Consider the following 26,653-nt stretch of genomic DNA (forward strand, 5'->3'; position numbering starts at 1 on the left):
CTACTCAAAAGCATTCCGTATGGAGAATATATACGATTAAAGCGAAATTGTTCAAAACCGGAAGACGCAGAGCAAAAGATACTTGAAAGTAAAACAAGATTCCAATCCAGAGGATACAAAGACTATGTATTGAAAGATTGCAAAAAGAAAGTTGATAAAATTAACAGAGCAGAAATATTGATTGAAAAAAAGAAACCCCAACAAGACAAGGATCCTCCAAGATTCATAACAACTTACTACAAAGAGAGTGGACTGATTGCGAAACAAATGAAAAAATATTGGCATTTGATAACCAGTGATCCGGACATTGGGCAACTGGTAGGCAAACAACCTTCCATTACATACAAAAAAAACACTTCTCTTCAAGACCTTTTAGTCAAAAGCCACTTTCAAATCAACCAACAACCGAAATGGTGGACAGAACAAAATGTGGGCTTTAAACCATGTACTACATGTAAAGCATGCAAAATAGGCATAAAAATGAAGAGTGTTATGGAACCAAATGGAAAATATATGCCGATCAAACAATATATCACATGCACATCTAAAAACGTAGTGTACGTGATAGAATGCAAATGCGGAATGAAATATATAGGGTCCACTATATGCATGTTAAAGAAGAGAATACTGGAGCACATCCGGGCTGTAAAAAATTCAAATATGCTATATGCTACAGCCAAACATCTGAAAACCTGTCAAAATGGGGATTGGCGAGCCATGAATTTTTATGGACTGAAAATGTTGACCAAACAAGAGAGAGGAGGGGATACTGTCCGGCTCCTACGACAAATGGAATCACGTTTCATAATCCAATTCCGGACAAAACATCCTAAAGGCATGAACTTTGGAGAGGATCTCCACATACACCTCGAGTGAATTTGAACTCAGCATGAATTTTAACTGACTGTAATAGGGTACTATACCCAAAACTTCAGTAAAGATACTTTGAACTCCTCAAAAAGCCCCAAGTGTAATTAACTTTGGATGCTAAGTACTATACTTGTATAATCAGAGCACACCAGTCCTTTGTTTGATTTTAAATGTATTGTTTAAATATAATGCTTGTTAAACTACGTATCCCATAATACCACCTTATGGTTAATATGGGGCAGTATATAAACAAAAGCAAAAAGGGACTTGCTGACCGTGAGAAAAGCTGTGAGGCTGAAACGCGTCGGTGGAGTGTTTGTGTAATAAAGCTTCTAAATAAGTATCCAGTTGTGCCGCCCTCCTTGTGTTCTAAAATTAATAATTGGGCTTTGATCCAGCCTTCGGGCCGAGCACACGCTGCGGAGCGCTCTCATGCTTGAAGGATCAATTTGTGTGAATATATATATGTATATATATATATATATATTGTTGAGCAAACCTTTGAAAACAGGACGCCGCACTCTCTCTGGAGATTTTCAAGCAGTCAATTTTATTGACCCAGCATTTTCATAACCTTCCTACGCGTTTCAGACATCAACAGTCCCTGTTCACGGTAGTTTCACAAGTCCCTTGTTTATTTCTTGTTATTTATACTATGTCACCACTGTTGCCATTAAGAAGCATTGTGGGCATGGGAGTTTAAAAAAAAGGGTTTATACTTTTATTGAGGATGTCGTCAGTACTTTAGACATTTTTCAACCGCAAGTTTACCAATATTGATTGGTCTGAAGTATTTAGAGCAAAATTTTGCTCAAGGAGACTTCCTCTGAGATAAAAGGGTTTTAGATTTCAGAAGTTCGTATATGGCTTAGTGCCAATTGAGAATCACCACTTGGTTGTTAAGTCATTCAAGAGCGATTGGCATAGTTTAAGCTAAGTGCTTATATAGTTGATACTTGCGGATTGTACTCAATGTCTTTATTACTGATGGCATACCTGGATACAAAATGATGCTACTAAACAACACATTGAATTTACTAAATCCTACATTGGGTTCTAAATTATAAAGTGGTGACTCTTGAAATAAATTGTAAATTGATACTTGTATAGCGCACTACTCACCCTCAAGGGTTTCAAGGCGCTTGTACGAATACCGCTGTGGAACCCTTCCTGGCTTTCCCTGTGAGGTGTCCACTGCTGGGCACCCCCAAGGTGGAGGCCAGGCATCCTTAGCATTGTGGGGGCCGTTGTGGAGATTAAGCAAGCTATTGCCCAGAGTTGCAGAGTGGGACTTCATGATTGGAATAGGCACCGAGGCGAGAATTATCAGGTCTGTGGAATTTTGAGCCCAAGACCCGCCGAGGCAGGGAATTGAACCCTGGTCCTGGGCTAGACCTCTGCATTAGGGTCTGCCGCTCTAACCATTGAGCCACACTTCTCCACTATGTTCTCAAATATGTTTAGTACAGAAAAAGCACATTATATGGTCATAGGTCCAAAGTTCTTATTTTCTTTTCTGATTCATTTTCTCTCTCAGTCCTTCATTTTGAGTAGTTTCTTTGCTTACAATATTTTCTTCAATTTTAACTGCAACGGCATCATAGAGTTTGAAATTTGACACAGGTGTTAATGGCTCTCCCATACATCATTTCTGGTTTCTGGTTGTTATTAAACAGTACTCGGTTGTATCTCACTAGTATTTGTTAAAGATGTACAAACATTTCTTCATCCCCATTGAGGCCTTGTGGGATTTTTGTTTTGAAGCGAATAATAAGTTTGGATTCTAGACGTCTAAGTTTTTATAGTTGATTCCCTCCTCTTTCATGTTCCACTATTGTTGCCAGACCCCAATATTTCATATTTTGCCATGTTTTTTTCTTGTGAGTGATCAGATGTTTCGATATGGCATAGGTTGTATCCTTGTTCTGGATGGCTCTGATGTGTTCAAGAATTCTTTTTTTTAATGCACAGATAGTTGAGTCAATATAGCGTTTGCCACAATCACATTCAAGGAGATACACTACAAAGTGTGATTCACATGTTATTTTTGATGTTACTTCAAAAGTTTGTTCCTTTGCATCTTTTAATGATTTTAAATTCCTTCCAACTTTGCATGCCTTGCATGACATGCATTTGGTGAATCCATGTTGCCTCTTTTGTAACCATGTTTCTGTTTTTTTAACCATAAAGTGACTGTTTACCAGAGTGTCTTGGATGGAAGGTGCTTTTCTATAAGAAATCAAGGGATGATCACCAATCAGATTGCCAATGTCCGGATCTTTTTTAACTCAATCCAATATTTTGATAAAGTCTTTTTGATTTGAAAGCTCTCTTTCGAATATGTTAGGACTAATCGTGGTTTGTCCTCATTTGTTTTTTTTCTAGATTTGTTTTTATCAATTAGTGTTTGTGCTCTGGTCTTTATTCTAGCTCTCTGCTCACCATGAAAGATGTCCCTCTGTTTGTAACCTCTTCTGGAGAATCTTGATCTTGTTTCTTTGAATTTATTCTCCATCTCTGCTATTTCCGAGCAATTTCTCTTCATACGGAGAAACTCTCCATATGGAATGCTTTGTTTTAATGCTACCGGATGGAAACTGGTGGCATGCAGGATGCTATTTGTAGAGGTTTTTTCCGAAACACCGTAGTTTGCAGTTTGTCATCTTTTATGTATACTTTGGTGTCAAGAAAGTCTATTTCTTTTTTTTGGATGTTGTATGTGAATTTGAGCCCTACCTTGTTTTCATTCAGGATGGCAATGTACTCCAGAAGTTTAGATTTCGTTCCTTTCCACAAAAGGAAGAGCTCGTCTATAAACCTCAACCATAAAGTTACATGGGAGGTGTATGGTTCATTTTCCTCTCTCCAAGCCACGCATCTCTCCCACCATCCCATGGTGAGATTTTGCGTAGCTTGCAGACAAGGAAACTCCCATCGCTGTTCCACGCTTTTGTGAGTATAGTTTGCTGTTAAAGGTGAATATATTGTTAGTTAAACAAATTTCGATCATGTCCATTATCATTTTTGTGTGTTTTAGTTCACCAATGGGTCTTTGTTTAAGAAAGTATGCCATCGCATTAAGACCAATTTCGTGGTCTCTAGACGTGTATAAGGAAACAACGTCGATGGTTACCAGCATATATTCAGGTTGCCAATTGGTTTTCATAAGAATTCCTACAAATATATATATACCTTGTCTGCAACAATTAATCATCAAGTTGCCAAAAGTCTGAGTGCACACTGGAGCCAATTCTTTTCAAGGATTTATTCTGATGTCAGACTTACAAATGTCGGCGAAACCGCCTACCTCAGTGTCAGTTAGTCAATGTTTTACAAGTGATTAAATAAAGTTACAAACAAACAAAAAATGTCAATGACATAGAAACAATTCATTGATGGGTTTGAAAATGGGCAGACATGTTGAAGTGTTGTTGTTTATACTTATCAACACTCTGTTGAAATATATACATATATACATCCATGCTGATAGAGAAACAATTCATTATAAAATGTCATTATTCACGCATCTCATTTCGCAAAAATCCACATTGTTTCGTTATATGAACGGAAAGGGAAACAGAAATGCTTATTCCTCACTATCCCTTCGTGACTTGGTTATTCCGCCCTGAATGGGCTTGATATTTATACTTAATAGCCCAGGATGTGCTTTCCATCACCATTAAAAAATTATCCACCGTTTTATTCTGCCCCTGTTCCAATGTAAATACCATTATAAATATATATCCATTAATACAATCAACATCAATACTGTAAACATAGGTATCTTATGCTCATACAGTTGGATAGTGCACAACTATAATCAGACTAATCTTCTTGTCAGACGTTACCCCAGATTACTCTCACTTCTACTTGATATTGAAACATTACTAGCCAATGTGGAGCCACATTTCCTCTTCATTATTCAATCCCCATGGAGCCTTACTTTGCAGTTTGATTATATATTTTGATTCCAGTGTACGTAGGTGTCTAACTCTGTTGCACCCCTTTCTCCTCTCTCAACCTGATCCAAACAAAAGAATTGTAATTGCTCACTGTCGCTATTGTAAGTTGGAAATGGCGAGCAACAGGATATGTTTGGTCTTTATTTTTGATTGTCCTAAGATGTTCGAGAATCCTTTTTTTGGTGGGGTGAATAGTGCTCCCCACATATCTCTTCCCACTGGGACACACTAAACAATACACAGTGTGATCTGAATTACAATTCAGAAATTTGCCGATTTGTATTGTGGCCTTCATACCTGGAAGAGTATATTCTTTCACCTTTTTACTCTTTCTGCATGCCTTGAATTTAGTGCAAGGAAAAAGTCCCTTAATTACATCTTGCCTTTTCGATTTGGCTCTATAGTGACTTCTAACCAAATGATCTTTTAGTGAGGTTCCCTTTCTGTATATTACTAATGGATTGTCAGGGATTAACATTCCAACCACATTGTCAGCTTTTAATAATCGCCAATTCTTCCTCAAAATCTGGGTTACTTCTAGGGTTCTGTCTGAAAATTCAGTAATAAATCTTACTTGGATGTCTTGTTGGTCTCCTACTTTCTTCCCTTCGGTCATTTCAGATTTGTCTACTAAAAGTGAACTTCGTTCTACTTTATCGCTTTTCTCCTCTGCTCTATCAATGACTGCCTTTTGATACCCTCTTTTGGCAAATCTTTGTCTAGCCTAACTTTCAGCTTTTTCATACTATGTTTAGGTTGAACAATTTCGCTTCATCCTACGGAATTCTCCGTAAGGGATGTTATTCACTACACTCCTTGGATGATAACTCCCTGCATGTAGAATTGAATTACCCACAGTGGGCTAGCGATAAAGTGCAGTTTGTATAGCACCGTTCTCCACATAGACTCTCAGGTCCAAGTACACAACTTCCTTTCTACTTATGGTACTGGTGAACTGGAGGTTACAATCATTGTGGTTCAGTGCTTTAATGTATTCTTCTGCCTCTGTCTGTGGTCCGCACCAGATGATGAATAAATCATCAATGTAGCGTGTCCACAGAACTATTCTGTCAACCCATTTTTCATTGGCTTAAAGCTCCTACATGATATATACATATATACATATATATATTTATATATATATATATATATATATATATATATATATATATATATATATATATATATATATATATATATATACACTAAAACTATTCTCTAACTTTATGGTTAGGTTTAAATTTTACACACAAAACCATACAAAATTGACTGTTATAGTTATAGTCAGCTTAAGTAATTATAACTTGTGCCTTAAGGTAACTATAACTCGCACAGCTGCCATGCACAGTTTTTTTAATCAATTATTTAACTGCAAATGTTGCAGTGCTATTATCAATGATGTCATAGAAGATGTCATGAGTGATGTAATATGTGGGGTAATCAGCAGTGTATGGTTAGGGCACAAGTTATAGTTACATTAGGGCATGAGATATAGGTCCTTGAAATAACTATAACTGCTGAATTGCTATGGTTTTTGTGTGTAAAATCTGAACCCATCTATAATGTCCCTGTTGCATTAGGTTTCCTGAACGAGCGACCTTTTACCCTGTCACCAGGTAGGTCGCCCCCTCAGCCGCCACACGGTCCCCCTGTGCTGCTGTCCCGCTGCCCGCTGTGTCCTCGCCTGTGATTGTTGCAGTCCTTTTTTTTTTCTTCTGCCGCGGAATGTTTTCCTTTTTTGCCATTCTTACTGCCTATTCTTACTGCCTTTCCTTTTGCCACTGTTTACTGTTTGCCTAAAAGTTGCTTCCTTCACCCCAAGTGCCCTGTGCCTGCCCCCACCTGCTCCCCACCTGCTCCCCTCCCTCGTGCTTCCCGCCGCTGCCTCCCTGCGGCCCCGCCCCCTGGTTGCCCCATTCACCGCCCGCTTCCACCTCCCAGCTGCTCCTCCCTCCCACAGCCCCTCATATGGAGGCCGCGCGGTGGTGAGGGGAGCGACCTTTGACCCTGTCACCAGGTAGGTCTCCCCCTCAGTCGCCACACGGTCCCCCTGTGCCGCTGTCCCGCTGCCCGCTGTATCCTCGCCTGTGATTGTTGTAGTCCTTTTTTTCTTCCGCCTCGGACTGTTTTCCTTTTTTGCCATTGTTACTGCCTTCCCTATTGCCACTGTTTACTGTTTTCCTAATTGTTGCTTCCTATGCCCCTAGTGCCCTGTGCCCGGCCCCTGCCCCTGCCCCCCACCGTCTCCCCTCCCTCGCGCTTGCCACCGCTGCCTCCCTGCGGCCCACCCCCCTGGTTGCCCCATTTGCCGCCCCACTCCCGCCTCCCAGCTGCTCCTCCCTCCCACAGCCCCTAATATGGAGGCCGCACAGCGGTCACGCAGCGGACGCGACAAAGGCGCGCCAAAGGCAAGCCTGTCTGTGCCTGGACCGTGCCCAGCTCCAGAACCCCTGGCCCCCGCCGAAACCAAGAAACCCGACTGAGATATGACACCACCACCCTCCACGCACTCAACACCGGCCGACCAGCTGCCTGCTACCAAGCCACTCCAAAGCGCACCCACGGACCCTTCTCCTGCCAAATCTGCAAATTCACCTGCGTCCGAACCTACACCCCACCACCCAGACCAGGCAACAACAACAACCACTCAAGTGCATCCTGCTCAACACTCGCTCCGTCCACAAGCACGCCGTCGAACTCTGGGACCTCCTCGACAAAACAGCACCAGATGTCGCCTTCCTCACAGAAACCTGGATTAACGCCTCCTCAGCCCCCGACATCGCCATATCCATCCCAGACGGCTACAAGATCACCCAAAAGGACCGCGTCAACCAAACCGGAGGAGGAATCACCATCATCTACAGGAACACCATCGATGTCACAACCAACTTCGAAGATGCCCTCACGACCGCCGACCACCTACACTTCCAGATCCACACGACCCCAAGACCACCCTCAGAGTAACCCTTGTCTACAGACCCCCGGGTAAGCATGGGCGAATTTTGCGAATCTGGCGTTCGCGAATTTGCGTATTTGCGAACTCGCAATCCGCAAAATCCACGTATTCTCGCAAATTTGCGGATTTTTTTGTTTTTATAGTGTTCGCAAGGGTTTCTGCCATTTCGCGAGGATTTTGTACCAGTTCGCAATTGCGAACTTACTTGTCGGCACGCAACGGTCGCGACTATGTTGTTTCTACGTCTGGGTCATCATCACAGGTTCACAGCACCCTCTGTTTCAACACTGACATCCTCTGTTTCACCCATGCCACCCTCTGGTACATCACTGCCACCCTTTGGTTGGTTTATCACTGTAGATTATGGGTGTGAAAAAAGCAAGCACACCTGCCCTGCTTCAACTGACATGAATTAATTTGGGGTTGATTAATGTGTCACTGAATTTAAACTTCCAGTCTGGCTGGCACCTGCTTCCTTATCTGTAATTTGCTTTCTGTTGCAGTGCAATTTTTTTTCACAGGACCCCTGTGGCCTATAGTTGCAAGTAGGCAACTGAACTCTGAAGGGGCCCCTCAGGAAGCACTACAGGGAATGGTTACTAATGATAAGATTTTTATTTTTTATTTTTTTATTTTTAATCCTCATCTTGCGATTTCTGTTATGTTTATGGAGTATCAGGTGTCTGCCTCATTACTTTTTTCCAACACTGCCCCTTGTTCTCTCTTGATTGGGGAGTTTTGACCATTCGTTGTTTGAGGAGTTTCCATTACTCGTCACATATCAATACCTCTCTGGCTTGGATCGAGGGGAGCTAGCCAGCTTGGCTACTCGGCAAGTACCTTACTTGTCCACCAGAAGATAAATCGCCTTAATCATAGGACTTAAGTTTATTCTTATTCTTATTTGAGGTTTAAGAAAGATTCGAAAACATCCCAAAACTTAAATCTTTTGCTTGCACTTCCTAGCTTATCAAGTTTGTTGATTCTTATTGACGAGTTTAGCCATTCTGCATGGGTTGGGCAAGAGGCTCCTATCCATTTAATACATATTTCTCTCCTTGCGAGAGCTATTAATACAAAGAGGAGATTTTCCTGCTCTTTAGTGAGACCCCCTTCATTACCTGAGTCCAAAATCCCAAAAAGAATAAGAGTTGTACTTACAGTAAGTTGTTTGGACAGGATAGTGCTCAGGGTCTTACCGACTTGATCCCAAAATTCCTCCAGATGTGGACAACTTTTAAACATATGGATGTCGTCTGACTTTTCTTCCCCACATTTAGGGCATTTCCTAATTCCAGCATTTTTGAATTTGGACAGTTTTTTAGGAGTCCAATATGCCCGATGGATTGTATACAGATGATTCCTCTTCAAAGCCGCGGATTTCAAGGTTGACCAGCATTTAGCTACAGATTTTTCCCATATTAGATCTAAATCTGTTATTTCAATATCTTTCCATATTTGGGTTTCCATGTTAACACTAACATTGTTGGCCGTTATCAGCGCCCAATACCACTTAGCCACTTTTTTTGGTAGTCGCGTTGTTGTGATCATGTCATCTTCCAATCTTTCATTACCATGTATACTGGGTAGAGTTCTGGACCAACTTGACATTTGATAATATTTGAATTTAGATAATGTGTTGTTCGACATTTCTTGAAGTTCTAACCAAGTTTTTAAATTTGGACCATCTAGTATTTGTCCCCAGTATTTGATGTCGACTCTTTTCAATGCTAGTGCAAGAGTGTCTTTTAGGCATTCTGGAGTTCCGGGGGATTCCCAAATAGGAGCCCACTTACTGTAGTAAGATATGTGTAGAATGCCTCTAATTTGTGTCCACATCTTTGCTGCATCTCTCAGTATCTTAAGCTTTATTTTTTTGAAGTATTTGGGATGTCCATACTTAAACAGCGCGTGATCCTCTGAATTTGTGATTGCTTGTAAATAGGCTGAGTAGTGTTCATGGTTTTTCAGTAGTGGTTTGATATTTTTAAATTGAAAGGCTCTGCAATATTCCAACAGATCTGGGCTGGCCAACCCGCCATCCCTCTTGCTCCTCCTGATCTTTTTCCATGCAATCCTCGTGCCCTTTGCTGCCCAAATGAAGCTTGTTATATCTCTTTGTGCTCGAGCTAGATCCGCTTTTCCGAACTCCATTGGTATCGTATTAAATAAAAAGGTAAACTTTGGCAAAATGGTCATCTTGATTATATTCGATCTCCCAATCAAGCTCAGTGGTAGAGAGGTCCATGTCTCAAGTAATTTTCTTACGTCCCCGGCAACTTTATTCAAATTCCTGTTTGCAATCTTCTCTATGTCATGATTTATTAAGATTCCTAAATATCTGATTTCCTTTTTTATGAAATTGTTTTGAAAAACCGAATTCCATGTCATAATCTCTGTCTTAGTTTGATTCACCAAATATCCTGAGATTTTCCCAAATGTAGTTAGAGTTTTCTCGATACTTGCTTTAGCTTTTGGGTAATCATCAGTAAAAATCATTAAATCATCCGCATAGAGAGCGATTTTCTTCTCCCAGATGCCGTACTTGAAAGGTGTAATTCTGTTGTTGCTTCTTAGCTTGTTTGCCAGAGGTTCAATATATAAATTGAAGAGTAAGGGGGAGAGAGGACAACCCTGTCTTGTTCCTCTGGTTATTTTTATGTTTTCTGTTAAACTACCGTTTATTAGGACCTTTGACCTTGGATCTTTATAAATCTGGTTTACCATACATGTAAAGTGGGGTCCGAAGTTATTCTTGATCATAACTTTCTCAAGAAAGGTCCAATTGACCCGGTCAAAAGCCTTTGCGGCATCAACAGCAAGTATAGTAAGAGGAGTTTTCTCACTTATAGCAATGTCTATTGCAGTTAAGAGCTCTTGTGTTACTTCATGTAAGTGTCTTCCTTTAATGAAGCCTTTTTGATCTTGATGCAGTAAATTTGATAGTACTTTCCCAAGTCTAGCTGCCATTATTTTGGTGAATATTTTGTAATCAGCGTTCAATAGTGATATTGGACGGTATGATTCACATTTGAGAGGGTTCTTTCCGGGTTTCAGAATGATTGAGATTATGGCATCATTCCATGAGTCAGGTATTGTTTTCTGTTGTATTAAAATTAAGTTGATTAGTTTTGTTATGTAAGGAAGTATGGAGTCTTTCAGTTTCATATATAGTTCGTTTGGAATGGCATCCGGCCCTGCTGCTTTTCCTTTCTTCAAACCTTTAATCACATCTGCCACTTCTTCTTCGAGGACTTCTTTGTCCAGTGTTTCTCTATCGCTTTCTGTCAATTTTAGGAGCGCTGCATCTTCCAGGTAGGAGTTAATCCTTTGATCTGAGGGATTTGAGTCTTCCGTATACAGATCTTAAAAAAATTTCCAGAATTCGTGCTTGATGATATTTTCATCGGAGGTAGGATTATTTTGATCATCCGGAATGATGCTTTCCACCTTATTTTTGGCTAGGTCTGTTTTGAGCTTCCATGCCAGCCATTTTCCGCAGCCTTCGCCAAACTCATGTTTCGCTAGTTTGCTGGAATCCCATTTCTTCTGTAATCTCTCCTCCAAGATTTGATTAATTTTATCTTTTTGCATTTGTTTTTTGTCAAGAAGATCTTGTTTCTTTACCTTTTCATGTTCTGTGGATATAGCGATATCTAAGGTACTGATCTCTGTTTCTAGATCTGAAATCTCTCGCTTTACTTGTTTATTTTTGCGAGCCCCTAAGCTCAAGAGTTTACCCCTTAAGACTGCTTTATAAGTGTCCCACGTTATTTGTTCTGTGGTATCTGTCACATTTAATTCGAAGAAGGTGTTTGTTTCTATTTCTAGCTCCTTTATAACTTGTTCATCTTCCAGCAAGGCTCTTTCAACTGTGAATCTCCTTTCAGTTATTTTTTCTGTAATTTGTAGTTCTAATTGTACTGCCGAGTGATCTGACAGGTGAGCTGGTAAGTGAGATACTCCTTTTACTTTCCTTGATATTTCGTTACTGATCAGAAAGAAGTCAATCCTGGATTTGTGACCCAGTTTTTTGTTGTGCAGAGTAAATGGGTATGATTTTTCTCCTTTATCTCTCCAGATATCCACCAGATTAAGATCCCTTTTATAAGTCCCAATCCATTGTCTCATTTTTTTTAGGTTGGTATGTCTACCTGGAGGTGATCTGTCTAGTTTTAAATCCATTACTAGGTTGAAATCACCCCCCAATATTATGGGAGAAGTGGCTAGTAGTAGCTGCGAGTATAAATTTCGCAGCGGATCAGAATCATCTAAATTAGGACCGTAGTATCCTGCAATTGTAATGGGAGAATTTCCTATTTTTGTATTGACTATTGCCCATCTTCCTTTGCTATCCACTTCTGAACTAATTATAGTTGCTTTTAGAGACTTTTTAAAGATTATCGCTATTCCCTTAATATTGCATTGTTGTGTTGTGCAAATTAAGGTATCTACCCACCACAGGTTCTTAATTATTTGGTCCCAATCTTCCTTTAACAAGTGAGTTTCTTGTAGTATTATTATCTCACTTTTCCCAGTTCTGATATATTCTAAGATTTTATTCCTCCTGCTTTTTGTCCTTAACCCATTCACATTCCAGGATAGAATATTTACACCTCTACTTTCACTCCCCATTTGTTTTGTTCAGTAGTTGTGATTTTCTTTTTAATATACTTCACTCCCTGTTGTTTTGATTTCCTGAATTTTCGCAGATGAGGAATTTTTTGGTTTTTTTTTTCCCTATTTTGCTAAGATTGAACTTTTGCACCTGCTGAGTGCTTTCAGTTATGTCTGTAATTGCTTTCTGTTGCAGTGTAATTTTTTTAACAGGACCTTTGTTGTATACTTGTAGCTATTCTCTGAGCCTGCTGTGAGGGTCAGAGCAGGGTCATAGAATAGTTGCAAGTAGGCAAATGAACTCTGAAGGGGCCCCTCAGGAAGCATTACAGGGAATGGTTACTAATGATAAGATTGAACTTTTGCACCTGCTGAGTGCTTTCAGTGTTGCAAAAATCCAAATATCCAGCAGCATCCACAAAAAGTAATCCTTCCAGGTCAAGATCCAAATCAAAGTGACCAGCACATGAAGAAAGCACTGGGAGGAGCCTGCTGGACAGGAACAGGAAGTTGGAGACTGTCGGGCACTTCCTTCCTCCCACCCCCCCCAAAATGGACTCCTTGCAAAGAAAAAGTGCAGGCAAATGTCAACCCGAGGAGTTATTCTGATAAAAATCATAATTTTCAAGGTTTATGCTGCCTGCTGGTGGATTTCTTTTGCGAAATTGCAAATTTTGCAATCTCGCAATTGCGAGATTGTCGCTGCCCATCGCATCTACGTGTTCGCAAGTGTTTACTCCCGTGAAATTGTATAGTATTCTAGTTGGCAAGTGCGACCAAGCAAAAAATCCGCTTCGCACGGATTTTTACGAATTTTCGGTAAGTTCGCGAGAGTTCGCGGATTGCGAATTTACCGAAAATCCACAAAATCCGCGAGCGGAACGGATTTTACGCCCATGCTTACCCCCGGGCCCATGCACACATTTCAGTGAAGCCATCGCCGACTTCATGAGCCCACATGCCCTTGCCTCATCAGACTACATCCTCCTAGGGGATCTGAACTTCCACCTGGAGAACAACAATAACAACAACACCACCACACTGCTCGACAACCTCGTACTCAAGCAACTGGTGAACATCCCCACCCACTACGCCGGCCACACGCTCGACTCTATCTTCTCTGCCAGCAGCCATGTTGCCTCCAGCCACTCCACCGGACTACACTGGACCGACCACAGCTGTATCCACTTCACCTTTAAGAAGACCACATCCCACCACCGCCCGCAACAGATCCCCCGCAGATGCTGTAGCAAAGTCACCGCAGACCAGCTAACCACATCACTGAGCCATAACCCACCAATCAACACTACTGACAGCAACGACGCAGCCCGCAACCTCACACAGTTGATCGTCAACTGCGCTGATGCCCTTGCACCACTGAAGAACCCTCCAGGCAAGCCCGGTAACAGGAAAACAACATGGTTCACCGACGACCTCAAACAATTGAAGAAATCCTGCCGAACCCTCGAGAAAACCTAGTGCCGTGAACAGACGACAGACAACATGACAGCCCTCAAGAACGCCACCGGCAAACACCACCAGCTGATCCGCACCATCATAAAGACATCTTTCAAAGAACGGCTGGACAACAACACACACAACAGCAAGGAACTCTTCAGCATCGTAAAAGAGCTCTCCAATCCCAGCGCCAACAGCAACAACATCACACCGTCGCAAGACCTCTACAACTCCCTTGCCACGTTCTTTTACCGCAAGATCGCCGATATCCACAACAACTTCGGCGCCCAGACTCCACCCCCAGCCACCGAACCAACTCCCCCTACAACCACCCTCAGCGCTTGGACTCCCATCAGCACCGAAGACACCGCCCACGCTATGAACACTATCCACTCTGGCTCTCCTTCGACCCAAGCCCTCACTACATCTTCAACAAAGCCGACACCATCATCGCTCCTCACCTACGAAACGTCATAAACAACTCCCTCGCTTCCGCCACTTTCCTAAAGAGCTGGAAGCACGCAGAGATCAACGTCCTACTGAAGAAACCCACAGCGAACCCTAAAGACCTCAAAAACTTCCGCCCATCTCTCTTCTTCCCTTCCCCGCGAAAGTGATCTAGAAGATCGTCATTAAACAGCTGACCGCATTCCTCGAGGCCAATGGATCCCTCAGCCCATCCCAGTCCGGATTTCGAGCCAACCACAGCACCGAGACCGCCCTCATCGCAGCCACCGACGACATCAGGACCCTACTTGACAACGGGAAAACTACCGCCCTCATCCTCCTAGACCTCTCAGCCGCCTTTGATACAGTCTGCCATCGCACCCTAATAACCCGTCTCCACATCGCCGGGATCCAAGGTAAAGCCCTGGACTGGATCACCTCGTTTCTCTCGACAGAACCCAGAGAGTCCGCCTCCCTCCCTTCTGCTTCGCAGCCACCGAGATCATCTGCGGCGTACCCCAAGGCTCATCGGTCAGCCCAACCCTCTTCAATATCTACATGAGCCCCCTTGCCACCATCGCACACAAACACAAGCTCAACATCATCTCATACGTCGACGACACCCAGCTGATACTCTCCCTCACCAAAGACCCAGCCACCACCAAATTCAACCTCCAGGAAGGATTGAAAAACGTCGCTGAATGGATGAAACTCAGCCCTCTAAAACTGAACTCAGACAAGACAGAGGTCCTCATCCTCGGACCATCCCCATCCGCTTGGGACGACTCCTGGTGGCCCACAGAACTGGGCACCGCACCAACACCCACTGACCTCGCACGCAACCTGGGATTCATCCTGGACTCCTCTCTCACGATGACCAAGCAAGTCAACGCCATCTCATCATCATGCTTCAACACCCTGTGCATACTCCGTAAGATCTTCCGGTGGGTCCCTACCGGAACTATAAAGACGGTCACCCAACTAGACTAAGGGAATGCCCTATACGCAGAAACCACAGTCAAACTTTAGAAAAGACTCCAACGCATACAGAACGCATTTGCACGACTCATCCTCGACATCCCCCGCCACAGCCACATATCAGCCCACCTGAGAGACCTGCACTGGCACCCCATCAACAAAAGGATCACGTTTAGGCTCCTCACCCACGCACACAAAGCGCTCCACGACATAAGTCCCGAATACCTCAACAATCACCTCACGTTCTACACTCCAACACGCAAAGCCCGCTCTGCCAGCCTCACCCTCGCCACCATCCCACGGATCTGCAGAACCACCGCCGGAGGATGATCATTCTCCTACCTGGCGGCCAAGACGTGGAACTCCCTCCCGGCCCACCTACGACTAACCCAGGACCACCTCACATTCAGGAAACACCTCAAGACCTGGCTCTTCAAGCAGTTGCGGCACTCCCCCCCCTCCCCAGCACCTTGAGACCCTCACGGGTGAGTAGCGCGCTCTACAAATGTATTGATTAATTGATTGAATATTTCTGCGGTATTTTTAATGCTAGATCCCAATTATAACGTCCCTGTAACCCTTGTTTTTTTCAATGAATTTCTAGGGTTTTTGTAATGTAAAGAAATATTTAATTAACATACATTAGTCCAACTGTTACCGCACATGGCCTTTGGCTGTGCGCGGTGGGGGTTGCCCAAAGGGTCTGCCATGGTGAATGGCTGCTGTGTGTGGTGGGGGTTGGCTACAGTGCATGGCCTTCTGTCAGGATCTACAGCCTTGCATGCAGTGTGTTTGACTGTGTGAGTGGGTGTGTGAGTGCCTGTGTGGGTCTGTGAGTTGTTCTCAGTGTATCTGAGTGTATGCATCAGTGTCTGTATGGGTATGTGAGAGAGTGTGTGAGTGACTATGGATGTGTGAGTAGGTGTTTAAGTTGGTGTATAGATGTGTGAGTGGTTATGTGAGAGTGTGTGAAGGGTAGGTGTAGGAGTGGGTGTGTAAGTCGCTGTGTGGGTGTGTCAGTAGTTTTGCTATACAGGTGTGTCAGTAGGTGTGTAAGTGGATGTGGGTCTGTGAGTGGGTGTGTAAGTGGCTGTATGGGTATGTATGAGGCTGTGTGAGTGGCCTTTGTGGGACTGTAAGTGGTCTCTGGGTCTCTGAGTAAATGTATCAGTGACCATATGGGTGTGTGAGAGGGTTTGTGAGTGACTGTGTGTGAGAGTGTGTATGGATATGTGAGTGGGTGTGTGAGTTGTAGTGTGATGAATGGGTATATGAGTGGGTATGTAAGTGGTTGTGTGTGTCTCTGAGTGGTGAGTGAGGGACTGTATGGGTGTGTCAGTGGTTTTGTTGTATAGGTATGTGAATGGGTGTGTAGTGACTGTGGGCCTTAGAGTGGGTGTGTAAGTGGCTGTATGAGTGTGTACGTGGCTATGTGAGTGGGTGTTTTAGTGCCTGTGCGGGTCTCTGAGTGGGTGTGTGAGTGGTTCTCCGGGTCTTTGAGTGGATGTGTGAGTCACTGTATGGGTCTATGAGTAGTTGTGTAGGGGTGTGAGAGAGTGTGTGAGTGGGTATGTGAGTGGTTGTATTGTTAATTGAGTTTCTGGACATTCATATCTGTCACGGATTCGGATCCATGAATCTGTTGCAGATTCATAGGTGGAGCTGTGCTGCGTGCCGCAGTGGATCAGCGGATCCTTGCATGTGCCCAAAAAAAAAAACAATTCCCTCAATTTCTTCTCTATGAAGGGTTTCTCACAGACCCTTCCATCAGTCCCCTTGAATCAGGAAATTTCTATCCTGACCCCTTCTATTCTATTTCTACGTTATTCCCCCTGTAAACTGTGTCCCAATTCCTAAAATGGCAGCCACAACCTTTCTCTCAGGTTGCAGCCAGCCAATCATGGCATTGCTGTTGGCGCATGGATCCACAGTGGATCCACGTCTCTAGATATACCTAAATCTTTTTTTCTTTAATAACTCCCAAACTATTTAATAAATGTACACCAAATTACAAAAAGCAGTCTTTCTTCACCAAGATGTAGCTTTTTGTCAAATTTGGTGTAATCTCGTTCAGCGGTTCGGGCTGCAGTCGTGTCTAAAATCTCTATGGGAAAGTGCATGAGAAAACATGTTTTGGGACTCCTCCTAGGTCTTAATTATAATTGCCTACTGGTGACTGTCAGTAAGTAATGTATATACATATGTGTTGACTCATACTTATGATGCATATGATGATAGATGTGTGATTAACTGAAAAAAAACAAAGGTCACCGATGACATTATCCAGTGACTGTGATTGTTTAAAAAAAGTTTTAGTGTTAAATTATATGCCAAGGTGTATTGGTGAATCAGTGGGTGAATGAGTGCCTGATTGAATGATTCAGTGGGTGCATGACTAACTGTATAAGTGAGTTATTAGGTGTCTCAGTAAATGTATGAGTGAGTGACTGGTTGTGTGAATGTCTGTATCTGTCTGTCCGTTGGTGTCTAAGTGACTGTATGGGTTTGTGAGTGGGTACGTGAGTTTCTGTATGGATGAGTGATTTGTTGTCTGTGTACCTCTATGAGTGTCTGTGTGTGTGTGGGTGATGAGTGAGTGGGGGAGTCAGTTGCTGTATGAGTTAGTGAGTGAGTTTATGAGGGGTTGTATGGGTGTGTGAGCATGTGTATGGCTTTGTTGGGGAGTGAGTGCATGTGTCAGTGGTATATGGGTGAGTGGGTATGTGAAAGGCAGTATAGGTGAGTGATGGGCTATGCAAGTGACTATGGGTGAGTGAGTGAAAATGAGAGTGTCTGTATGGTTGAGTGTGTGCTTGTGTCAGTGACTATAGGTGAGTGAGCATGTGTTAGTATCTATATGAGTGAGTGAGTGTGTGGGTAACTGTATGGTTGAGTAAGTGGCTGTGTGATTGACTGTATAGGTGAGTGAGTAGATGTGTGAGTAACTCTATGGGCTCAGTGTGTGAGTGGCTGTACAGATGTATGATTGGATATACAGTGGCAGTGTTAGTGAGTGAGTGGGTTTATGAGTGACTATATGGGTGAGTCAGTGGATGTGTGTGATCTATAAATCAGTGAGTGGGTGTGTAAGTATTGGTATGGGTGTGTGAATGGGTTTGAGAATGCTTGTATGGACGTTGAAGTGGGTGTATGAAAGTTTATATGGGAGTGCAAGTAGGTGCATCAGATTCTGTGGATGATGTCATCAGTGATGTCATTTGAGATGTCATCGGGGATGCCACTGACCATGTCATGAGTAATGTAATATGTGAGGTCAGAAGCAGTGCAGTGCACGGGCACGAGTTACAGTTATCTCACTAACTAGAGTGGCAGAATTTCTCTGTTTATGTACAAGTGAAATCTGAGCCTAACTATAATGCCTCTGTAACCTTTGTTTTTTTAGTAATTTACTAAGGTTTTTTTAATTCCATCCCCTAACTAAAACGTTCCTGTAACCTTGTTTTTTTCCAGTGAATTTTTAAGGTTTTTTAAATACTAATTCCTAACTATAACAACTCTGTAATCTTTGTTTTTTTCTGTGAATTTCTTTGTTTTTTTAACTAGTAGTTATGTTTGCAGAGTGGTGGAGAAAGGGGGTTGGCCCTCCGACCAGCTCTCAGGAATTCCGTTGTGTAGTACTTACAGGAGGTACCGGGGGGGTTCTTGGCTCCCAGGGTTCCTCAGGAGTAAAGTGGACTTCATCTCCCTACCAGTAGTGCACCAAGGGCTGTGTTTGCAGAGTGGTAAAGAAAGGGGGCGTACACTCATTGGAATCGCCTGCCAAAAGTTGGACATGAGTGTACAAATGGAATCTTTTAATAAACCAACGAGGTTTGCTGCCAGTAAAGGATGTCAACTTTTAAACTTTTCACTGCTAATTCAAAAACGAAATAACTTTATTATACTGTAGTTCCACAAGCGTTTGCTGATAAAGAGGAATATGCCTTTAATGACTAAATAACGTCATGCAAAGCAACACCTGTGGACAGTATTTGAAAAGTTCAAGAGTGCAAATTCAAACGCTCTTATTCAGGTTGATAAAGGCTGCCAAGACAGCCGAAACGCGTTCCTGGTATCTTCCTGCATTTGATGCCAGATTAAAAGAAAATTTTCCTTACCTGGGCTCCTTCTGAATGGGTGTGGAGGTGTGTTTGATATACATACATATATATACGTATATACTGAATACGCCCTGCTTCCTGCTTCTTTGCCTTGGATTAATTTTTATACTGAAAAGCCAATTATTTGCTATTTGCACATATGTGTGAGCCGTTGTCATTGCCACACCAGTCAAGGAGTAATAGGGATGAATATTAATGTTCTTTAACACATTCTGTGCTGTTTTAGGATTAGAAGCCCATCTGAAACCTATATTGTTGATGCATCCAAGGTTTGAAAATCAATTTGAAGAATGTTGCATATAATCCACACTGCCAAGTGATTCGTTTACTAATGGGTTAATATTTGTAAGAGGGACATTGCTGGGTAGATGTTGCAACAAACCGTGATGCCTCTCTCCTACAGAGGAATTGGTAGGAGTCAGTGATGGCGACTCAGCTCTTTAGTTATATTATGTGGTCCTCTCTGTGGCAGTCTTTTGTTCTTAATGCTTGCTGAGTTCAACATGGCTTCATCTTTCCACAGGGAAACCTGTCATTGAGGACATCCCAAGGGACTTCCATGACCAGGGGGGCTTTGACTTGAGTGAGCTGGATGAGGCAGGCAGTGTGTGGACCACTGCCTCCACCTTCATTGCGCTCTTCCTCCTCACCCTCTTGTACAGCAGCTTTGTCACCTTCGTCAAGGTAAGGAAGGGAGATATGTATGAAAGAAGATATTCATGATAAAAACTGTCATATATGAACATCAGAAATGACTCAAATTGATCGATAAAAAATAATGGAAATAAAGAATGTTGTGGCGCAGAGCAGTGCTCCAATTATAATCTTTCTATTTCGGGTAATAAAAATAGAGGTAATAAAAACAGACGTTCAGTGCCAGCCCCAGATTATATTGGAGGAAGTTGTGTCTAGTATGTCATCTATTTATGAAAACCAGAAACAGATTGTACTTGTGGAGAACTGTGGAACAATGGGTGATTTTTGGTATGATATTTATAGAAGTGGTGAGCAATCCATTTTTGTAGTTCCAGTAGCTGTGGTAATGCTGGTGTATACAAAACAGCAAAGACCATCACAGACAAGACGTTTAGAGAAAAAGCAATCTAGTTCAAATCAACATGAAATATAGATTGAACTTCGCCTCCCCAGGTTATTCAAGTATTTCATCGGGGGTGGGTGTATAACGAGACCTTTTCTGATATTTTAAATTAATTTCAAATACTTGACTCTTAAAAACACATACATTTAGCAATACCAAGAGTTGCCATGTTTACACTGGTACTAAAAAGTAGTTAATAAAAGGTGTTAGTACAAAATAGTTGAAAGAAAAATGTAGTATAGTTGGAAAGATAGAGCCAAAAAGCGTGAGTTTCAAAAACACTAGGACGTTTTAAAAAAGACACATTAAAATGATAGCAGTAAAAGTTCATTCAAAGATGTCCACCACATTAAATGGGTCTGCCTTATGGTTAAGAGGAAGCAGGCAAAGTTAGGGTACATATAGACATGGACCTCCAGGCATGTTCAGACGAGCATACTGGGTTAAAAAAAAAAGATGACAGGATGGGGAAAAGAGCGACAAAAGCAGGGGAGGAAACCTGGAAAAAGAATTGTGACCTAGATAGGGGTATGTCATTTATGCGGGCAGAGGAGTAACAAAAGTGCAACAGGAAGAAGGACCCTGGCTGGAATGAACCTGTGAAAGAGAAAACAAGCTATGTGAGGGCTATAATTACTGAGGAAGCAGGATCTTGGATCGAGTGGAACCTGCTCAACAAACTTGCATGAGGGTGATTGACCAAAATATCGAAGACCAAATATCGTCGACCAAAAAATCATGGGGAGAATATCGTAGACAAGAATATTGTGGAAGTAAGTTTGTATGGTCAAAAAACATTTTGCTATGCTTAACTCCACAGGTATGTACTAGGTTTGTAGCTTGACGATATATATATATCTTCAAGGTGCATAGATGTGGAGTTAAGATTAGTACATCTCTACTATTTGCACTTATCTTCTCTATATTCTTGTCCTTGATATTTTTGACATAACATTTTGGTCAAACGATATTTTTGGTCTCGATATTCTGTCAGTTAACTTCTTGCAAATGTTTTTACACTTATCAAACAAAGGAGCTATTGGGTAATATGTTCAATGGCCCGAGTACAATCTGTGTAAACTGGATATGTTGCTGCAGACATAATAACGTGTATTATAGTAAAGAGTGTATTCAGAATTGGGATTGTTCCAGTTTGTGAATGAGTCAATTGTTCTACCTGCCCCAGCCTGTCCTGCCCTAAATTTGGAAATGTGGGAGTTTTTCCACTAAAAGTTTGGCGTTGGGTGCTGTATAGAGATGGTCTTGTTAAAGGTATGTTTTAATACCTGCTTTCATGAGGAGTGACACTGTTGGGATGCGGAAAGATGTTCTTTCCTCATTTTAATACGTGCATCAATAGGATGAACAGGATGCTCCTGTCCAACTTCGATTTCAGATGTACCAACGACCCTCTGAAATTTGTCGATTGAATGTTGTGACATGACCTAACCAAACTCTTTTCAATCACAGGTTAAGTAAGCTCATTACGCAAGACAGAACATCAGAGAAATAATCGTATTTTGGCCACATGGATCTTAAGATGTTCCTCTTCATCAGAAATGCATTTTTGCATTTGGAAAAGACTTCTCATTATCCAACCGTCCAACAAACATTCAGCACTATGGATCCTCTGAAAAAGCCCTGCGTATGTCTCCGCTGTGGAAATATTGCAGGAGGACTCTTACTTTTTTGGAGCTGGCAGCTAAATCACCTATTTAACCAAGAAGTCTAGTGGTTATGTCGTCTATAAACCCTGAAATTCTAATTGTGACTTCTCAGCTGGATGAAAAATGTATGTCCTTGAGAAAATCAATGCATCTTCCTGTGCATCCTTTCCATTATCTGTGACATGGTCGAGCAACTCAACTGCTAGCATTAAGTAGTATATAGAAACAAGACTTACATTTACCTGGGCGATCTTTTTAACAGTGGAGCTTTGACGAAAAAAATCATTAATTCAGTCTAGCAGCTACTACATCTAACGATCAGTTGCTGATTGTGAATATTCATAAGCAGTACAAAAGGCCAAAATATGCATTCTCGAAATATTCTTTCTGTGTAACAACTTTTTAAATGTAGATTTGGGGTGTGATTTTATTTAGCCTATTGGGTTAAATCATGACGTTGGGAAGGAAACATTGCTTCTTTGTGTTTTTTAAAACTGAAAAAGAAATGGCATGTGCTGTTTTGCCACCAGCACTTGCTTCTTTCATCAGACCCAGTTGCTGAACACTGCAAAATATGTCTGTTGTTTGAATGCATTGGCATCAGTTCTTAGCTCATATAAAGGCTGGTGACAGGAGAGTTTTGCTGAATTTGCCGAAAGGAGTGATTGGGTTTGCCTCAGCTAGGTGTTTAAGTTATTGTTAGTCTTTCAGAATTGTTTGTCTAATCTGTGCTTTTGCAATTGTGCAGCTTTGCGTGGGATGGAATGACTCATTTGACCATACAAGTTATTATGGGGAGTGATGCGAGGTCACAGAAGCCTTTGCTTCCCTTTACTCAATAAAGTTATTCCATGAGTTTCCATGATGTAGTTTCTGGTTCTTATGACATGCAGGGGTGTAACAAAGGCCCCTGCAGCTCCCGAGGAGCAGTGGAGGCTTCATCTGTCAGAGGGTCCCTGCGTGCAACCCAAGGCTTATGGACATCTGTAAGCTATGGGAGCCTCATGAGTCCGTTGCCATATTCTGGAAGTGGTCCCATCAATGTGCATTGCACCGATCAGACGTGGTTAGAACCAGTACTGCCTTCTATTTATGTTTCATGTTGAATTTACTGTTTTATTTTGCGTTTTCTAGAAACTAAAAACACCAAAGCTGCTGATAACGTTATAGAATAGGCTAATGAATTGTTATCATTGCAATTCACATAGAAGGATGTTTGGGTGTACCTAGCAAATAGAGGTGGATGAGTCCATAATAGCTCGAGACAGGCTTGAGAAAGATCCCTGGCTCTGCTCGAGGTCTTCTTGTGCTCTGGGGCCCAAAATGAGCTGAGCTTTCATATGCTTCCGCCTGCTACCATTTTCTAATCGTGTGCACTGAGATTTGAAGACAAAGAATCAACTGTTGATGTAAAATGAGAAACAGTAAAAGATACCGACCTAGGGGCTGAACTGCACAAGGTGCAACAAGAAAAACACTGATCAATTTTGCATGCCATGCACCACCTTTAGATATGCAAGTTCAGGATGTGCACTGTTCAAAAACCACTTGTATTTCATTTAATACACTGCACTGTGCAATGTTACTCCATTTATAATGAGAATCTGAGCAAATTTTAGGATATACATGACAACTGACATGTCTCTTGGTTGACTAAATTCCATTGTAGCCAGGCCGGTGGCGGGGTGGGCAGGAATGTTTCCAAGTTCTTTTAAAATCTATCACTTTTAAGAAATTATTCTCAATGCAGTGATATAATCTGATTTGGTAAAGTGAAACACTTCCAAGTGCTAAAAAAGACACTTGTTTGAATTTTAAAGAGACTTTATCATAATTGTATATGTTCTTTGTTGCATGATTTAGTTACCAAACATTTCCAACCCAGCACAGGCTGTTACATCCAAGCAAGACCCTTGGTTTGACTCTGGCTCGGCTATACCTGTTATTGTGTTGGATCACCCATCTCTCCTAGCAAAGCATTTGTAAGTTCAACAACTCCCTTCGGACTGACCAGACTTCGGGGGTCACCTACGACTATGTGTGTTGTAACTCCGCTGTTTTCAGTGGCTTGCTTGTACAGAGTGGACCGCAGCCTGCCAATGCTGTGAAAGTTTCCCTCGAAAACTAAAGAAGTGTAAAAAAGGTAACAACCTTGTAAGCTCAGCTGACCCCTGACACACACAGACGCAGTGGCTGTAGCAAAACTGGCATCTGTGCAAGGGGCTCACACAAATGCACAACGTATAGACGGGCAGCACTTTTACACATATCCTTCAGAGTAAGGCACACATATAGGCATGTATGCACGCACACACACACAGTGGAAACAGTTATGTGTGCAAGCCTTTTTCAAATATGCACATATGCACAAACACACACGCAGACAAACAAGTATAGACGAGACAGCATCTATGTAAGAATACACATACACAGACACAGTGGGTCTTTGACAGCAGCTGCTTTATCCTCTTTCACACATATATGCCGGGTTCAGACAGGCAGCATCTATACAAACATCCATATCCAAATATACACACATGTACATATGTGCAAACTTCCCTCGCAGATAAAAGTGGTGAACAATAGATAAAAGTACAATGTGTAGGCAATTGAATTAGCAGATTTTTTTTTAAATAATATTTTTTTTTAATGTCAGATCGCTATTACTTAAAAGTTGATCTTTGAGGGTGTAAATCTCATTTTTCTTTTACGTGAAATGTTATATATCATGCTTTCTCAAATACATGGGGCAAAAATGTGTGTTTGTATCTTTCATCCTCTACATAATTGTTACTGTCAGCTGTGTAGCAAACTTTCTATTTGTGCTTGGAAATAAAAATGTTTTTTGTTCCACACCATTGTTGTCAAGGTATTTTTCAAATATATTGCTAACACTCTTTTCCGTTTATCCTCTCGATTCTGTGGGGTGGTTAAGGAGCAATGGATTCAGTTTTTAAACTGCTTGGCAAGCCCTAGGACATTTCTTACAACATTAGCCAATATTTGTTTGATTTATTTATTTAAATGATAGGTCTTTTAAAAACAAAGACCATTACACCAATGACATTTAAATAATACTACTGCATACTTATATAAATACATAAAATCATTAGTAGAATTTGTGCAGGGTTGATCTACAAAATACTTCTGTGCATCAATTTGTGACAGTCTACTTCGATCTCCACAGAATTTCAGTCAATTTCCTTTAAATACACATTTAAACGTTTCACTCCCCTGCCTACTAGGGGGTTTGAGGCCTCATCGAGACAGGTGATTACAGCTTCTCTACATGTTCATATATTGATTCTATTCAGTAGTGCTTTTATTAGTGACTTCCGTTCTTTTATTAACTTTGGGCATACACAAAAAATATGTTGAATAGATTCATATTTTTATCCACAAAGTCTGCAGTCTCGATTATCACTTTTATCCTTCCATGCTGGGATTAAGTCTTTTGTTTCCCACAAGCCAAGACGCAGCCTCATAAATTGATGTTTTAGGGTAGGTGATAAATAAGCTGATAAATATTCCTGAGGGTTCCTTTTTATGCTGAGATTCCAAATGTCTTGCGTAGACAGGTCCTTTATCACCTGGTTTAAATAACTACCCCATGACCCGTGCATTTTCTTTTCTTTTTGTCTGCCTATTTCTTTCCAGCATAGTTGGTCTATGGTCCCGCTTTCAGAAGCACGAAACATCCAACATAATTTAATGAAGGCCCCTTTGCTCCGAAATTCCTGATTTAGTAAGCCAAACTCTAACCGCACCTGGGCTGGCGATGCACATTGTTGGATATGAAAGACTTTTTTATGGACTTTTGTTTGTATTTTGTTCAAGGCAGGGATGTCGCAACCTTTCATTATTTCAGTGCCATAGGTTACTGTTGGCGTTAACTGTGCCTGCATGACAGTTAATGGATTACCATATGATGGACAGCCTAATTTATTTTTCAGAACATTAAAACCGTATATCAAGTGTTGAGTTTTTGACCTCATTGAGGTGAGCTGTGATATATAGCTAAATTTTTGTTCTACCATGAATCCAAGATATTTATATGAGGTGACCCCTTCAACTTTTTTACCTTCTATATGCCATATGAATTTCTTGTGTTTGACATCCACCGGCCATACAACCTTTATTTTTAGTAAATTCAGTTCTAGCCCTTGTGCTGTCAAATATTTGGCTAAGGCACTCATTCCTCATTGTAAGCCAAATGGAGTTTGGCTTAATAGTTCTAAGTCATCGGCGTACTGAAGGCACCTGATTTCCTCATTAGGTATTGATGGGGGATGACTATTGATTTCCAGAAGAGCGTCTTCAAGATAAGATATATACTGATTGAAAAGAGTTGGAGATAACGTGCACCCCTGTTTCAGACCATTTTGGGTGTATATTTTCTTTGTTATCCACCGGCCATCCCCTAACTTTACCCGACTCCATGTGCACGAATATAGTTCTCTGATGGCATTTAATAACTT

At 41.7% G+C, this 26,653-nt stretch overlaps 1 protein-coding gene and 1 gene segment (V, D, J or C); both read left to right on the forward strand.

The window, feature by feature from the left end:
• The window catches only part of LOC144755686 (uncharacterized), a 233,426-nt gene extending 208,395 nt beyond the window's left edge, over positions 1 to 25,031 (forward strand). Inside the window, exons 11-12 of the mRNA XM_078644864.1 lie at positions 19,933 to 20,093; positions 21,979 to 25,031. Coding sequence (XP_078500990.1) covers positions 19,933 to 20,093; positions 21,979 to 21,987 — 170 coding nt within the window. The 3' untranslated portion in view covers positions 21,988 to 25,031. The remainder of the gene's footprint in view (positions 1 to 19,932; positions 20,094 to 21,978) is intronic.
• LOC144755687 (immunoglobulin alpha-2 heavy chain-like) overlaps positions 1 to 26,653 on the forward strand; it is a 1,801,746-nt gene that overhangs the window by 1,109,389 nt on the left and 665,704 nt on the right.

The sequence above is a fragment of the Lissotriton helveticus genome, chromosome 5_1 (assembly GCF_964261635.1).
Source record: "Lissotriton helveticus chromosome 5_1, aLisHel1.1, whole genome shotgun sequence".
NCBI lineage: Eukaryota > Metazoa > Chordata > Amphibia > Caudata > Salamandridae > Lissotriton > Lissotriton helveticus.